The following is an 18015-nucleotide window of genomic DNA, read 5'->3' as shown; positions in this document are numbered from 1 at the left end:
ACAAAAAAAAAAAAAAAAAAAAAAAAAAAATATATATATATCTGAATTCACAGAACGGAAATTTTAAGAGGAGACTGCAATTACAAAATCTTCCTTTAAGAATTCTTCTGGCCTGACATTTCCTTACAGATAATTAACTACTTAAGGAACTGGGGGAAGGTGGAAAAGGTAGCAAGTGTAAAATCAGTGTGCTAGGAATCAGTAACCAGTTACTATCCACCAGGAATTGAAACATCTCAGAAAGCCAAGAAGAAAATATGAATTTCTTTATAAAAAAATGTGAATTACATTGAACTTTTTTTAAAAAACACAAGTATTTTCCAAAACAAGCAACTCTGGCTTGGAGTTCTGAAACACAAAATGATGTTAAGAATAGAGGAGAAAAAAAAAAAACCTAAACACAGATCATTATGGTTTCCAGAGGTAGGTAGCTACAAAATAAGCTCCAAATATATCAATATGTATAAAAAACGCTGAAATGCTATTAATCACGAGACATGGCAAATTTTATCATTCTGCTGACCTGAAGCAAGTTGAAAAGCTGGTAGAAAGGCTGCATATTTGGGGAAGAGGAAAAAAATGGTCTGTAAGGCCTACCTGCAGACCTTGCTCTGAGAAGCACAGTCAAGATTACAGAAAGAAAAAGAACCATGGGCTGCTGAGCACAATTTTTAGTATTCAAATCTGCCTCATCACACTCTCTGAATACAGGTCAAACTAGGGTCAATTATTCAGAGTTGGCCACTAATTTGCCACACTTGGAACAGATACAGCCCAATTACCAGCTAGGTGGAACACGTGGCCTGGGATAAGGGATGGCATCAAGGAGAGTGAGGCAAACTCAGCTGGGGCTTGGGAATCCCAAGTGCCCCGATTAGAGTGAAGAAAGAATTTATTTGTTGTTGCCATTTGTTTTGTTGTTGTTTTTCCAGGATAGAAGGGAAACGTAAAGCCCTGTTCCTTTGGCAGTATTCCTAGTTGAAACCCTCTCCAGAGTTCTGAATGCCTACTCAAATGCTGAAACAGAACTCTGCTGTAGTAAAATTAATGTTGGGCTTCCCTGGTGGCGCAGTGCTTGAGAGTCCACCTGCCGATGCAGGGTACACGGGTCTGTGCCCCAGTCCGGGAAGATTCCACATGCCGCGGAGTGGCTGGGCCCGTGAGCCATGGCCGCTGAGCCTGCGCATCCAGAGCCTGTGCTCCACAACGGGAGAGGCCACAGCAATGAGAGGCACGCGTACCGCAAAAAAAAAAAAAAAAAAAAAAAAAATTAATGTCAATTTGTCCAAGATGGACATACACTATGACCAAAACATCTTCCAGCTAAAGATGCCAGGAGATAATTCAAAATAGCACATGGAAAACCATGATTAAAAACAGGTTCTTATTTTCCAAGCACAGTTATTCCAGTCTCTTCCATAAAACTGTTTCTGTAAATAGTTTTTTTTATGTATCAAACAGAGTCTCCTCCCAGTAGTCAACCGCATCAAATCTATTCCAAGTTAGGAGTTCTTATGTGTCCCGTTAAGCACACACTATGATTCAATCTTCTTGTTCTCTAGAAATCCATCAGATGTATTATGCTGCAACAAAGAAGTGCTTTCTTTACTTGTCATGGTAGCAAAAAGCATATCCATCATCCCCAAGGTTTCTAGTAGTTCTCTTTGGTAATCAATCTCTTTTTCTATAAGTCCTTGAAGTACCAAAAACTTTTTATCAACTACAGGAGACTGACCAATCACAGGTAGATATATATCTAGAAAGAGAGAGAGGAAACACATTTACTAGAAACATCTTTCTAAACAATACATGAACAATATTTAGAAAAAGTACAAAAATATTAAATATAAAAGACATTGAAAAATCTGTACTTATTTTACAACTTATGTTTTACATAAAGTAAACAATCCATCTGAAAAACGTATTTCAAAAAGAAATAATTAAAGAAAGTACAGTGTTAAGGTTCTGACTTATTTTCATTTCCCCATTAAAAATTAGTCGTGGGGGCTTCCCTCGTGGCGCAGTGGTTGAGAGTCCACCTGCCGATGCAGGGGACACGGGTTCGTGCCCCGGTCCGGGAAGATCCCACATGCTGCAGAGCGGCTGGACCCGTGAGCCATGGGCGCTGAGCCTGCGTGTCCGGAGCCTGCGCTCCGCAACGGCAGAGGCCGCAACAGTGAGAGGGCTGCTTTTTATTATATTTTTCAGCACTAGAGATTTTTTTCTGTTCTTGAAAATACAGTTTGTTCTCTTTGAAAAAAAAAAAAAATTAGTCATGGTCATTGGAGGTATTTAAGGAAAAAACTTTTTAAATTATAATAACCCTGGTGCCAGCAACTGAAAGCCAATCCATTGTAAACATTTTACTCCCACTTTAAAATGCACTGATTTACTACTATTGTTTGTTTTCTCCATGAAGTCTTCACTGGAGAACTGATAAAGACAAGGTATATCAATCTATTTGATTTCATTATTTGACATCTCTACTTCTGCAAGTATGCTACAATTTTTCAGGTTTTAACAGCTACTTACCAATAATTATTTCGGCAGCATTAATCAAAACAGGGGCAAATCTTGGCTGGGACAGATTCCTACAAAGCAAAAATTCTGTTTACTGAAACCTGGAAACTTAAAGAAAAAAAATTCTTAAAATAGATTTACTAAACTGTTCTGTCAGTTCTTTACAAAGCTCAAACTAAAAGTAAATTTGGAGATAAAATTTCAGATGCAAAATACATGCGCTTCATAGACATAAAACATACCTTATCAAAAAATTAAGAACACGACTGATTTCCTTTTCATCTCGACCTGCAAGGGCATTTGCAAGGACTCCTCTTCGATTTAGCTCCTTTATGATGGAAACTGTAATCTCAGGCGTCTTTATTGCACAACTGGGCTAGAAAAGTTTTCAGAGTCAACATGAGCAGACAAGACAGTACAAGAAAAAAATCATAGTCTTGGAACTCACTAACAATTACCAAATTTAAACAGGTTTTTTTCTTCCCAGTTTTGAGTCATGGTAATGACAAGGCAAGAAACAAAATGATTCTTTTAAAAATAAGCTCCCTGTAGATACATCAATTGTAACAAATGCACCACTCTGGTGGGGATGTTGATAAGGGGGGAGGCTATGCATGTGCGGGGCAGGTAGTATATGGGAAATCTCTGTACCTTCCCCTCAACTGTGCTGTGAACCTAGAACTGCTCTAAAAAAAAGTCTTAATAAAAAATTCACACACAATCTGTAGTGAGGTGGATGGACCCAGAGTCTGTCATATAGAGTGAATAAAGTCAGAAAGAGAAAAACAAATACCGTATGCTAACACCTATATATGGAATCTAAAAAAAGATGGTTCTGAAGAACCTAGGGGCAGGATAGGAATAAAGACACAGACACAAAGAATGGACCTGAGGACATGGGTAGGGGGAAGGGTAAGCTGGGACAAAGTGAGGGAGTGGCATGGACATATATACACTACCAAATGTAAAACAGATAGCTAGTGGGAAGCAACCGCATAGCATAGGGAGATCAGCTCGGTGCTTTGTGACCACCTAGAGGGGTGGGATAGGGAGGGTGGGAGGGAGGGAGACACAAGAGGGAGGAGATATGGGGATATATGTATATGTATAGCTGATTCACTTTGTTATAAAGCAGAAACTAACACACCATTGTAAAGCAATTATACTCCAATAAAGATGTTAAAAAAATATTAATAAAATAAAATAAAATTGATTACCATCCAGCCCTTATTAAAACTCAGGTGACACAACTGGTATTTGAGAGAAGAAATCTATGGACCAAGTTAACCATCATTGCTCTAAATTGGTTTTTAGCTATGTTCTATTATAAGTGAATTCTTACTTGAATTGTATTTGGTTACCTATTTGTTGAAATGACACTACAGAAGTTGTGGGCATTTATTATTATGTCTTTGGCTTTTACAGAGGGTTAATACATAATCCTATGCTTGAGAATATTTCTGCATCTTCTAATGACATAAAGACTATCACACGATTCCTATATTTTTCTTGGTGTTCCAACTAAAAACAACTCATGATAAATTTCTCTGTACTACAGTGTGAAAAAAAAGTTGTGTATTTTTCCTAAAATATAGATATATATGTTTCATTTATCTAACAGCAATTATGAAATTCAATCCATTATCCTTTTTACCTTGCTTCTAGGAAACCGGAATATACATTTATGTTCAACTCTAGTATATATTCATAGCCTAAGTTTCTGCATCTTTCTATAGTATGGGTATTCATATTCAATATGATTTTAGCAACCTATTTATGTGTGTGTGTCACAAATTACATCCACTTTTTTGAAGTAGAAAGAATATAAATAAAATTAAAAAAAAATACACACACACACATACACACACATTCCTCATTCACCTCAAGGACTCTGTCAAGTGCCTTAGAGATCCGGAAGTTTTTCAGATCCCTGTCATACAATTCTAGGTGTTTCTTTGATGGTCTGTTGATCAAAATGTCATCCTGCATTGAAAAGTAAATTTACAGAGAAAAATCAAATATCCTTTTAGAGCTTCATTCAAAATAAACTTCTTCGTAGTAGTATTTCTTTTTTTTTTTTTTTTTTTTTTTTTTCCGTGTACGCGGGCCTCTCACTGTTGTGGCCTCTCCCATTGCGGAGCACAGGCTCCGGACGCGCAGGCTCAGCGCCCATGGCTCACGGGCCCAGCCGCTCCATGGCATGTGGGATCTTCCCAGACCGGGGCACAAACCCGTGTCCCCTGCGTCGGCAGGCGGACTCTCAACCACTGCGCCACCAGGGAAGCCCCCGTAGTGGTATTTTTTCATAGTTCTGTGGTGTCCTTGAACTGTATCATAAAATATGGTCATATGCCCATATTGTCGATTAAATGAAAATGGAATAATCTGCCACATCACTGTGTTCTTAGTGTCCTATGATTTTAACTTACGATACATACACGATACCTCCATTCTGGGCAAACATTACTCACTGCAATTCTCTTTACATAGCAAGCAGTGATACAGCAGAAAGAGAAAACAAGTATCAGAGAAACTGCCATCTAGTCCCAGTAAAGAAATCCTGGATCAACACAACTTCCTTATATCTCCATCTTCTCCATCTTCAGATGCCAAATGGAGATATTATTGGCTCTACTCCTTTTCAGGGTTGTTTACAAGATCAAATCAGATGGCATGGGAAAGACACTGTTCTGAGCACCACAGCATTGTTATGATTCAGGGCATTAAGAAGTACAGTTCTTACTTCCCATTACTTATTAATTTAATGTCCCCAATCTAGCAATGTGGAGATAAATGAGGTAGAGAAAAGCAAAATGAAGCTAAATGCCATGTGAACTACACTTTCCAGTAATGTGCAGGGATGAGGTTGGATACTCTAACAAATTTCACCTTTAAAACAAATTACACAAAATATATAAATACCTGTTGTTTCATATAATTTTTTCCTTTAATAAAAGTTCGATATGCAGGCCTTCTTCTCCTGGGAAGAGAATCCTTCTTTGCTTCAGATTTCCGATGTTTAACACTCAGTATTCCATTGGTCATTCCTACAACTATTGTCTCATCTTCATGCTAACAGCAATTAGAAAAATAAGTTAGTTTATTCCTAACTCATAATTCATCTCACTTTTTCTTCAAAATACCATTTATAATGTGTTTGCCACTTATCCATACTTTCAACAAGAGTTCCATTCAGATACAGATACTCCAACAAAAAGTTAGAATAAAATCATTTTTTTCCTCCAAGATACTATTATATTGACAGAACTTTTAATTATACTTGGAAATTATCACTGGCAGTTTGTATAATAATACAGTTAATGACATCTTAAGAAACTTCCAAAATAATTTTTTTCCCACATCCTCTTCCTAGAAACAGAATGATGTGGTAGCATGACTTTCCACAATCTTGTCAAGAAAATATTTTATAATAACTTTTCCCCTCCCTATTTCTATATAATGTATTCAAATCTATTCCTCCTCAATGGCTCATGAAACTTGACAATGAACATTCCAGAAGGAGCAGTTAACAAAGAAAAGGAGACATCATTTCATTGTGTTGCCCCCTATTCTCCTTTTTTTTTGCTCAGAGAGCCAACTTGACTTTCTGGAGTATTTAATCCTTGGGGTAAATATACTGAAGAGAGATTTATCTGCTTTCCAGGTCCTGTCCTTAGCGTTAACAATGCCTACAATAGTGTAGTTAGTTTCAAGCTATGCTGTGAGTGGGACCTAAATCTGAATTCATGCCTAGTTACTGAGACAAGTTACATGTTCTAGCAATTATCTAATGGGGTGAGAAGAAAATAATACTTGTACAAATACAAAGATAAACCCTAATGTTCCATTTTAGTTTCATTTAACAGGCAAGGTTAGTGAAAGCTTTAAAAAGAGCTAAAAGTACTTACTGCAAGTGCAAGACTCAAAATTGAAGCTGCATAATCAAAACTGTGGACTACTTTATAGGAACTTGTGCTATATACTTTCACCTTCCTAATGAAAAAGAAAGCTTTGTCACAAATCATCTTGGAAATGAGCATAAAAGGTAAAATTTCTATTTTTTGAAACTCAATATATGAATATTAAAACTTATACAACAATGAAGAAAAACAATTAATAATATTAGTTACAAACTAATTCATCACTGGATCTCTTTTAAAAATGAACTGTTTATTGTTATGCTTGCATAAAGACTTCAACCAGCCACCAGAAGGATAGACCGCTGTCTCCTGAAAATGAAACTTGAAAGTAAAGAAAAAGCAACATGAATGTTCATTGGAAAGAGCAGGGTTTCTCAGCTTCATTCAGCATTATCGACATTTCGGCCAGGATAATTCTTTGAAATGGTGGCTGTTCTGTGCACCTCAAGATGTTTAGCAGCATCCTTGGTTGGCCTCTACTCACTGCATACCAACAGCACTACACCCCCAAGTTGTGACAACCACCAAAAATGTCCGCAGATAGTGCCAAATAGCCCGCTGGAGGACAAAAATCACTCTGGGTTGAGAACTACTATGAATAGAGGAACTTACACCTAGCTTTTGAGGGACACATCTAAAAATCAAGTCCCAAATTGCCTAGTAACACCATTGCAGAGAATCTGCTATACATTTACATAGTAAGTTCCTCTGTATTAGAAATATTTTCTAGCTTTTAAAATATGTATACTTTTTAATAAACATGCTGAAAAACCACGGCTTTCCATATCAGTGAAAAAGGGAAATATGGAAATAAAATGACCAACAATAGATAAATATAAGTAAATTCTAGAACTGGGCCATCATTCTAGCCACATGTGGCTAATGAGCACTTAAAATGTGGTCAGTGAAAAAGAAGGGAATTTTTTATTTTACTTAATTTTAATCAACTTAAATTTTAAAACTGAGGCAGTATAAAATATTTTCCCGTTAAACACAAGAATATTTATTTCACTTTAACTGTAAAGTATTACTACTGTATTAAGGGCATGTATTTGATGCTGAACTTGCTTCTCGTCTATCATTAATAATTTTTACATTGAATACATACTGAAATAATATTTTAGAGTAAATAACTTATTAAATTAATTTTACCTAGTACCTTTTAGCTTTTAAACATGACTGGTAAAACACTTAAAATTACATATGTAGCTCACATTATATTTCTATTGTACAGCACTGTTCTAGAACATTAATTAATGAAACACTAATACCTACTGAAAATAGTAATATTTAGAAATATGTATTTCTATACATTAATGTATAGAAATTTTTACATGAAGTTTTAAATTTTAAAGAATACAAGCTAGAATATATATACACATACTCATTATAAATACTTCAAAATATACAAACATACAATGATTTTAAAAGAAAACTACAGAATAATAGAAATTATTTTAAAAGATTAACGTTCACATGGTTCAATAAAATTCCTCAAGTATATAAATCAATAAATTACCTCAAGGGAGAAGATAAGTTTGCTATACGTAAATGAAATGTCAAAACTATTTTCAACTCAACAGATTTTTTTTCATGGAAATCATTTGGTAGAATATTTATTCTATCACAAATACTGCAGAAATAACTCAAGCAGTAAACATGTGTACATTAAGAATGACCCAGAAAGAAAATTAAAGTGCTAACCTATCCAGTGAGCCAGAAAGTAACCTCTGTCCAGAGCTGCTCAGACATAAGCACGTCACAGTTTTATGATGATTTTTCAAAGACACTAGCAACTGTCCTCCTTTTAGCATGTCCCAGACTTTAACGTAACGACCTCCTATAAAAAGAAATAATCATTAGTTTGATTATGAAAGGATCTGAAAAGCACTCTTCACTGGACACTCCACAGCATGGAGTGGAGGGATTTCAGAGCCAGACTGCCTGGTTTCAGTGCTGGGTCTACTATTTACTGGGTACGTGGCTGATAATAATTACAGTTCCTACCTCACAAAAACCTGTTATGATGATTAAATAATTTCATATTTGTAAAGTACACAGAACTGCCTGGCAAAATACGAAGTATAATCAAGAAAGATTTTATTTTAACAAGATTAAAATAATTCTACAAAAGGAATTCTGTATAACCATGGAAAAGAATAACATAGATTTCATTTCCTAAAAATTCTGTGAATCCCAACAAAACTGAAAAACTATAACTTTTACTCTAAGAATTGGAAGCATCTTTAAAGGCAATTTAATCCAGGGGTTTAAAAAGAATTTTTTTATTATGGCATCTTTTCTTTCAATGAAATATTAAGCAAAAGTCTAGTAGGTAAAATGGAAAAAGAGGCTGAGGGCTGGGGGTGGGAGGGGATGAAGTTCTTACTTATCCTGACTATGTAAAAGCACCTGGAACCCAATTTGCAGTCCCTGTCTCCCTACATGTAGCAGCTCATGAGAGAGATCACAGTTTGAAACCACTGATCTGGCCCAACCTCTCATTTTCAAGGTCTATATTGGTTAAAGGATTGCCCAAGGCCACACAATTAGCTACTGACATGACGGAGATTAGCATACAGGCATCCACTCTCCCTGTTCAACTTGTATGTACTTCCATTTCTCAAAATAACAGCAAGAAAAATAGGTAACTCTGACAATATTATCAACTTACTTTGAAAGCAAATAGGTACTGGGGAAAAGAGTATAAAACAGGATAACTTCTATTTGGATTTTAGAATTAAGCAAAAAACAAAACAAAGCTACACACTACCTACGTATTCTTCTAACGTCAACACATTAATTTTGACTTAACAAATGGAAAAAGACAATTTACTTCTTCCATTATAATTTTTTAAATGCATCTCAGTTCCAACTTGATAAAAAATGTATCAAGGCCCCTTTGATTCCACGTTATCTTCTCCTCCAGCACTATCAGCTATTTGCTGGGTAAGGCCACTTCAATCAAGAGTCACATAAAAAGAGATAAGCCTGATTCTAGATCTGAAAGAACCTGTGTTTTCAAAAGCCGCCACAGGGCAGATCTCTTACGTAAGAACAACAGCAGGAGTACGACCTGGATTTTTAGATTAAGTACACAATGAAGGCTCTCAAGTTCTGAGATTTCAGATCTGCCACTTATCACTTTGTCTTGAACAAATTACTTAAAACTTTTACTTATTTTCTTTTGCAAAATAGAGGGAAAACTATCTTGTAGGCTCACCTAGGGGATTGGAGGTAATACGTTTATAATAGCATAGTGCCTGGCTCATATTAGCTACTCAATAAATGAAAATTGCTTGCCTGTGCCACTTATCAACTGTCTGAGCAAAAACTGAGACATGCATTTCAAGTGCACACTGATAAATTATAAAGAGTAACTAATAAAGAAATATCTGACTCAAGACAAACAATATTGGTGAAAGCAATTTTTAAAAGAAATACCTGCTGATACCAGAAGACCTCCAGAGGGAAAAAGCAGGACACTCTCCACTGGCTGCCCATGCTCAACAGAGATAACACTCTGGTTTGTTCGTGCATCAAACATCTTCACAGTGTGATCATATGACCCTAAAATGTCAATTTTTGTACTATGTGAGTTTCACTACTCAAAATAACAAAAATTATATGTGTGTGTGCATAATCAAACATAAACTTTAAAGGGAGAAGCAGCATAGATGAAATTTTAAAAAGACACATGTATACTCATGAAGACACAGTACTTCCAAACCCTCTGGTACCACTGACTGTTTCTGAAGCACTAACCTACACAGAATCTTAAATGATTCCTATCTTCAGACTACTGTCACTACTGAGTCACCTGGGAATCTTTGCACAGGCACCCATTAAGACTGAACTGCACTATCTCTGTTTCTTGGCTGCTGGAGAACCTGTGAAAACCAGAGTACAGATGTTTCCAAACACATCTGGAGGATGATAAGAACAATCCCCAGGGACTTCCCTGTTGGCGCAGTGGTTAAGAATCCCCCTGCCAATGCAGGGGACACGGGTCCAATCCCTGGTCCGGGAAGATCCCACATGCCGTGGAACAACTAAGCCCATGCACCACAACTACTGAGCCTGCACTCTAGAGCCCGCAAGCCACTACTGAGCCTGTGTGCCACAACTACTGAAGCCCACATGCCTAGTGCCTGTGCTCTGCAACAATAGAGGCCACCGCAGTGAGAAGGCCGCACACCGCAACAAAGAGTAGCCCCTGCTCGCCGCAACTAGAGAAAGCCGGCCCACAGCAACGAAGACACAACACAGCCATAAAACAAAACAAGAAAAAACCTTGCCTTAATTCTGAGCAATAAACTTAAAATAAAAAAGCTTACTTCATAAAAAAAAAAAAATCCCCAGAAGAAAAAGAAAATAAAACAATTGGATAAACAGAGACATATTTTTTTATAAAACTTTTTAAAACTCCTCTATCCCAGGGTAAGCTGGGACGAAATAAAAGAGTGGCATGGACATATATACACTACCAAATTTAAAATAGATAGCTAGTGGGAAGCAGCTGCATAGCATAGGGAGATCAGCTCGGTGTTTTGTGTCCACCTAGAGGGGTTGGATAGGGAGGGTGGCAGGGAGACGCAAGAGGGAGGAGAAATGGGAATATACGAATATGTATAGCTGATTCACTTTGTTATACAGCAGAAGCTAACACACCATTATAAAGCAATTATACTCCAATAAAGATGTTTAAAAAACAAAACTCCTCTATCTCAAAAGAGTCCCAAAGCAATATTAAAGTATATCAATAAAATTACCAACTTCAGGAGGGAAGAAAAAGATTTCACCAACCTGTTACAAAGAGATCTGGGTTCAGTTTGCTAGCACATCCACACCTCACATAATCAGAATGTTCTTTGAATGTCAGAATTTCTTTGGAGTTTGGAATATCCCATAATTTAACTGTATAATCATCAGCCCCAGAGACCACATGATATTTGTCAGCTGTAAAATCTACTGTATGAACTGCTCTGAAAGATCAAGGATCAGTATATTAAAAAGCAAGGAAAAATTATTGCTGGCACCTTCTGACATCAAACACCCTTATTCCCAAAATAACAAAAAAAAAGCAGCTCAGTTTCAGTAATTGTAGGGAGAAATCATGAGAGAATAAGAAAATCTTTAAAACAAGTAATTGTCCCCAAGCCAATTTAAAATTTATATACCCCTAGTATTATGAAGTTAATAAGAATATTCAACAGTAGCCTTAAAATTATATTTTCTAATAAGTTAACATTTCTACTTAGCACGTCAACAAAAAGTAAATGTTCTAAATGTTGGCACAAAGGTACTTTAATTTGAAAAATTTCAAAATGGGTAGTTCTTAAAAAATTCTAAGGACACTTGTCACTAAGTAGGATCATATTAAGTGAACTTGTTATATTTGAAATGTTTCATTGATGGACTAAGACTATCCTGATAATATAAAAAACACTTTTGAGATTTAAAATCAACAGCAAATTTCAGTGACGACATTGGTAATCCTGAAAGATATAAAACTGTCCCTAGCCATTTAATTTATAAAGGGGCAAAACACCAAATCCAAGTAGAAAAAAATCCAACTTGATTTCAAAATAACAACCTCTAATATAGTCCAAGCCTTTAGAGTTCTCATTAATAGTTGTGAGGTTGCCTTTAGATCAGCAGTTTATAACCTCAACGGCGTCACAGAACTCACTGAGAAGTTAACGAAAGCTACAGGACATCTCCATAGATAACCACATATTTCCTAAAATGTCACATACAATTCTAGAAATTCATGAGCCCCATCAAACTGGATCATAGGACTGAACCAAGTTAAGCACTGTCTTAGAACAACCAGAAAATAAAGTCCGTGACGGTACATAATCTTCACAGAACTGTTTTTTTCAAAGCCTGTAAAACCAGTAGAGCTTACAATAATACAAAACAAAACAAAAACACATAAAAACCAACTATCTGTAACTGTATGGTGACAGATGTTAACTCAATTTATCGTGATCGTTTCACAATATATACATATAGTGAATCATTATGCTGTACACCTGAAACTAATATAATGTATGTTAATTATAGCTCAATAAAAAAAAATTAAAACAAAACAACTGTCTCTTACTTAGTATGGCCTTCAAACTGCCTGAGGGGAGCCCTGCCACTTATATCAAAAAGCTGAATGCCACCATCTTCACTGCCAGCCACAAGCAGTCTACCATCCTGCCGAAAAGTAGCACAGTATGCTGTGTCTTTAAATCGTGAAAAGGTTTTTATAGGTTCTTGGGAGTATCGGCCATAAATGTGAATCTACAAGAAGATAAAAAACACAGTATTAAAGAAAAACACAAACACAGTATTTTACTAGATGGCTCAAGACCAGTAGTAAATATAAACTACATAAAAGAAAAACAAAAATTATATTTACCCTTGAAGAAGCTGTGACAGCATAATTATACGGAGGCTGTGGAGAAAAGTCTACTTTTGACACTGCACCAAACTCCTTGATCTGAACAGGGGTCTTAATGAAAAATAATAGTATATTAACAAAGTTACAACTGGTAAGACATATTTAAGCATATAATTTCTTATTGACAATTTCTTTTTGTTCTTAGTAACTAGGTTGTATTTAATAGAGAAGTATGAAGAAAGCAAAAAAGATCCAAATCCCATCATCTAGACAATCTCTGTGGCCATTAAAGTAAATAAATATATGGTTGAAAAGCCACACCCCACTTTTTCTCTTTAGCTGTGAAGTTTTCTGTGATTATGACCAGGAAAAAGTTATGCCTAAACCAGCACATATTTAACCATGTATTTTAACTGGCACAAAGATCATACCACACAGGCTGTTCTGCACCTTGCCTTTTTTTCACTTATTAACACCTTAGCTAATAACTTTGCATAAGAGCAACAGCTTTATCATCCATTATAAGATTCATCATAATTTAATTTACCAGTTCACTACTAACAAATAGGTTTTTCTGAGATTTCTTTTTTTTAAATAAATTTATTTATTTATTTATTTTTGGCTGTGTTGGGTCTTTGTTGCTGCATGCGGGCTTTCTCTAGTTGCGGCGAGTGGGGGGCTACTCTTCGTTGCAGTGTGTGGGCTTCTCATTGCGGTGGCCTCTCTTGTTGCGGAGCATGGGCTCTAGGTGTGCAGGCTTCAGTAGTTGTGGCTCACGGGCTCTAGAGCATAGCCTCAGTAGTTGTAGCACACGGGCTTAGCTGCTCCGCAGCATATGGGATCTTCCCGGAACAGGGCTCGAACCCGTGTCCCCTGCATTGGCAGGCGGATTTTTAACCACTGCGCCACCAGGGAAGTCCCTGAGATTTCTAATATTACAAATAACACTTCAATGAACATCTTTCTACATAAAGATAACATACTTTACACACAAATTCTGGAGAGTATATTCATTGAGTAAGTTCCAAGCTGTGGAACTTACAAGACCAAAAGGTATTTTTATCATAATAGATAATGCCAGAATTGCCCTCCAGAAAGTCTGCACCAATTTCCCTCCCTCAAGTAGCAACGATGATCAAAATTTTTCATTTGTGCCAATATAAGATGAAAAAGTATCCAAATTATTATCCAATAATTTTATTATCCAATAAATTATCTAAAATCCAATTCTTGTTTTAATTTGCACTTCTTCAATTATGAGTGACGCTGAAGCTCTTTTAATATATTTATTGGCCACTTAAACTTCTTTTTCTATAACCTTCCCAATCCCAATCTTTTCCCATTTTTGTTTAGTTGTTCAGCTTTTTTAAAAAAATCATTTGTTAGCCTTTACATATAGTCTAGAAGAATTAATTTTGCATCACTTCCTCCTTAGATTAAGAAAAATGAAAGAAAAACCCTTCTTTCATGAGATTCAAATTCTAAAATTTATTTAATTCATTTGGCATTGATTAATCATCCATTCTGTGCTAGATAACTTCTATGATTAAACTGATTAAGGAATATGGATTTTTATATAACTCTAAGAAAAAAATAAAAAATCAGATATCAAATTTTCCACCCAAACTATAAGCTGCTGATAGATTATTTTTAGTTATTAGTTCTCTATTAGCATATCCAAAGTATAAAATATGCTGAAGAAATTGACATAAACGTAAAACACCTCCCTCCCTTAATTTTGTCTATACTTACCTTATAGTTGTTCCAGTACAGTGTATCTTGGGTGATTTTTTCACCAAGTACAGGATATGCCTGGATCGCTACAGGCTTATAACCAGCCATACTTTCATAGAATTGCACTGTTATCCAAGGGTAAATAGTTTGAAATTGGTGTTAGAAATAAAGCGACTCTGCCTCACGTCTGAAAACGAAAACATTTTATAAACACATTATTATTCATAAACCTCTATATAGTTATGATTTTCACTCTGCATCTTTTCAGAAAGCTGTGTGGTAGCTTATAGATTAGTGATCAGTAACCACTTAATTTCAATACAGAAGGGACAATCTAAAGGAAGCAGGAAGAATACAGATAGGGCTACCATAGTGTACTATCTACTCAGCTATAGGCAGAGGCTATACACAAATGTTCCCACACCTAACTGACCAACTTACAACACCTGGGAATAAATCTGGTTCTGCCACCCAGTAGCCAAAGCATTTAGAAACACATTGGCTTAGAATGTTCACTTACTGACAACAGAAAATGTTAAGGTGAAACTGCAAATACAAATGTTCCCTGAAATTAACCTAAAATGACATTTAATCTATAAGAACATAATCTAGGGACCTGACTTCCTGAAAGCCTAAAATTGCCAAGAAGAAAAGAAAACAAAGCTAATATTCTAATGCAGAAGATTAAAATTAAATTTAAAAGCTTAAAATAAAAATCTAATATTCTGATGTAGAAGCTTGAAATTAAGTTAATTTTAAAATGTTTAAACAGTAAGAAAGAAAACAAGAATAAAGCAATTCTGAAATTAAATTCTAAATTAAAGTGACACAATAAAAATTTATTAAAACTTTAACTGACATGTAATTAGGCCGAAATGTCTTTCCAGAACCATTCAGTTGCAACAGAGATTCAATTATATCAGAGGAATGATTCAGTGGTGCAACTCATCTTTCCCAAAAGCCTGAAAACACCGTATCAGTAACACCAAAATAAACAGGTGTGACATATTTTAAAGGCTTTGATGAAACACGGCAATCAATGATTTTAAAAGTTTTCTGTTCACTGAAGTACCTATAATGTGTAGGACACACTGTTTTAGGCAATGGGGTACAATGGTGAGTGAAACAGACATGGTCAGTGCCTTCATGTACTCCAGTATTCCTCATTTCAGCTGGTAACTGGCATCTGGAATCAGCCTTGACTTGTCCTTCCTTCTCACTTCTAACATCCAAATAGTTAACAAGAGCTCATTTTACCTCCCAAATCTTTCTAAACTCCATCATGTCCACTCCACCTAGTTCCACTGCTCTAATTCACATCTTCTCATCTAAAGGTCTCCCTGACTCCCTTACCTACCTTCCAAATAGCCATCAGAGTTACCTAACTACCATGCAAATCTGGCTTTTGCTACAAAGCCCAACACTGCCCAGAAAAGAAGGTGCAAGCTCCTTTACATGGCATGTAAGGCCCTCTGTGATCTTGCCCTTGCTTACCTTTCCAGCTTCCCTCGTTATTCCCTTAACACACCATGCTCTTTCTTGTCTCAATGTTGTTCTTCATTTGTCCTCTCTGGCAGGAATGACCTCTTTCTACCTACCTCCTATTTATCATTTAAAGTTCAACTCAAGGATCACATCCTCCAAGAAACCTCTCACCTCCTAAGCTGGGTCAGGGGCTTGTCTTCTATAATCCTACATGACTCTGTATCTCTGTCAATGCACATAATCACATTGCATTTGTAATGACCTCTTTTTCCCATTGAATTGAACATTTCATATCTGAAAGATTAAAAACAAGTGCTCAAAGAATGTTTGTGGAAGGAAAGGAAGCACTGTGCTGGGTTATATGGGAAACAAAATTAAAGTCACAGGTGGTATCTATTGTATGAACACTGCTATAGAGCACAAGTCCACGAAGTTTTTCTGTAAAAGGACAAATAATAAATATTTTAGGCTTCACAGGCCAACAGGCAAAATGGAGGATATTATGTAGTTATTTATATAGCATGAAAGAAAAACGTCCCAATTTTTTACTAAGGAAACTGCCCCAAATAAGTATAAGTTCAATATTTTGTTTATGAATGAAAGGAATGGAACTTTTTGGAGGAGGGGGAAAACATTTCACTTACTCTGGTTCAAAGTTAGTGTTTCCTATCATCAAATAGATTGCAAATATTCATCTATAAAAATATTCTTGGCTCACTGAATACCCCAAAACAGACACTGGGCCAGATCTAGCCTGTAGGCCTTTGCCCCTTACTACCGCAGACTACTCCTTTGCCTATACAGCTGACCCTTGAACAACACGGGTTTGAACCGCGTGGGTCCGCTTAGAGGCAGATTTTTTTCAATAAATACTACAGTACTACAGAATTCCCGTTTTTTTGAATGCACAAGCAGAACCCAACATGTGGAGGAACCTGGATAAAGAGGAACCGCACATATGGAGGGCCCACTGTAAGTTATCCTTCAGGGGAAGGTTGGGGCCCCTAAACCTCCCCCTCCCCCGCAGTGTTCAAGGGTCAGCTGTATAGGCAAAGGAGTACATAACTCTGCCTTGAAAGAAATCGTTTAAAGCTTTAGAAGGAAAAAGCGAGGCACAGGAACAGTGGTTTGCCAGATTAAAGTGAGGAACAGCATTAGAGGCAGGGGAGGGTAAGCAAGACAGAGCAATAGCACGGATGCAAGTGATGTGAAAATGAGTAGGAAGAAAATGATCAGGGAGAGGTTAGAGGCTGAGAAACTAGGACTAAATGAAAAACAGGTACTACTACATCACAATGCAGAATACCAAATGTATGCTATAAGTAACGTACATAACACGGAGCGCTCAGAAGCGATTTTTAACTCTAACTGGGCGGCTGCCAGAAAGATTCAAAGTGTGCAATTCAGCTAGGCCTTTAAGTTTAACATTAAAACGAATTAACCATTTAACATGGGTGGGCACTGCAAACTGCGGGAACCTCACAAGCAAAGACAGAGATAGAAATCAGCCTAAAGGGGTGTGGCTTACTCCGGGGACTAATGACGGTGGACAGTAGGTGTGGACGTGACGTGACTGTAGAAGGGGAAAATCTAGGTCGAAGGTAAATTGCGGGGATCCTGAGAGGCTGGTTAAGGAGTTTAGCTATTCCGCGGAGACTGGGAAACCCCAGAGGAGCATGCTAGATACCAAGGAAGGCCCGATGTGAGTCTGGGCCACCCCCATTGGGAACCCCCTTCACCTACCTCCGATGGGCCCGGAGGGTCCGCCGAGACTCCCCGGCCTCAAGGAGAAGTTCTTGGACTCCGCCAGCCCCCTCCCCGGACTATGCGGTAGAACATGCGGAAGATCACGCGGATCCTGGAAGGAGCTGCCGAAACACGCCACGAACAGAACGGCGAGACGTGTCGCACGAAGGTGACGTGATGGCGTCCCGAGACGCACGCAGCCCTGGTGCGCAGGGG

At 37.0% G+C, this 18015-nt stretch overlaps 1 protein-coding gene across 2 annotated transcripts; it reads right to left on the bottom strand.

The window, feature by feature from the left end:
- Nucleotides 1–46: 46 nt before the first annotated feature.
- UTP15 (UTP15 small subunit processome component) lies at nucleotides 47–17949 on the bottom strand. 2 transcript variants are annotated; one of them, XM_024732814.1, is made up of 14 exons: nucleotides 17797–17949; nucleotides 16225–16347; nucleotides 14587–14755; nucleotides 12853–12945; nucleotides 12550–12734; nucleotides 11247–11425; nucleotides 9885–10010; nucleotides 8145–8280; nucleotides 6429–6513; nucleotides 5443–5592; nucleotides 4402–4503; nucleotides 2763–2896; nucleotides 2533–2591; nucleotides 47–1756 (listed from the first exon to the last, which is right to left on the bottom strand). In XM_024732814.1, exons 3-14 carry the CDS (start codon nucleotides 14674–14676, stop codon nucleotides 1536–1538), a joined length of 1560 nt encoding a protein of 519 aa, XP_024588582.1. In that variant the 5' UTR covers nucleotides 14677–14755; nucleotides 16225–16347; nucleotides 17797–17949; the 3' UTR covers nucleotides 47–1535. The 2 variants fall into 2 exon arrangements, with proteins under 2 accessions (XP_024588582.1, XP_024588581.1); XM_024732813.1 differs by lacking the exon at nucleotides 16225–16347.
- Between the last annotated feature and the right edge of the window lie 66 nt (nucleotides 17950–18015).

The sequence above is a fragment of the Neophocaena asiaeorientalis genome, unplaced genomic scaffold, assembly GCF_003031525.2.
Source record: "Neophocaena asiaeorientalis asiaeorientalis breed wild unplaced genomic scaffold, Neophocaena_asiaeorientalis_V1.1 scaffold515, whole genome shotgun sequence".
In the NCBI taxonomy this organism is placed as follows: Eukaryota; Metazoa; Chordata; class Mammalia; order Artiodactyla; family Phocoenidae; genus Neophocaena; species Neophocaena asiaeorientalis.
This window is presented reverse-complemented; position numbering and strand designations above follow the sequence as displayed.

Bases quoted from the DNA above. Each gene is read 5' to 3' on its own strand.
- UTP15 (XM_024732814.1), bottom strand. From the start codon at position 14,676: ATGGCTGGTTATAAGCCTGTAGCGATCCAGGCATATCCTGTACTTGGT. The intron at 12,946-14,586 runs GTAAGTATAGAC...TTTTTCATTAAG, and splicing joins TGTACTGGAACAACTATAAG to ACCCCTGTTCAGATCAAGGA. The intron at 4,504-5,442 runs GTATTTATATAT...TTTTCAATGCAG, and splicing joins AAAATTATATGAAACAACAG to GATGACATTTTGATCAACAG.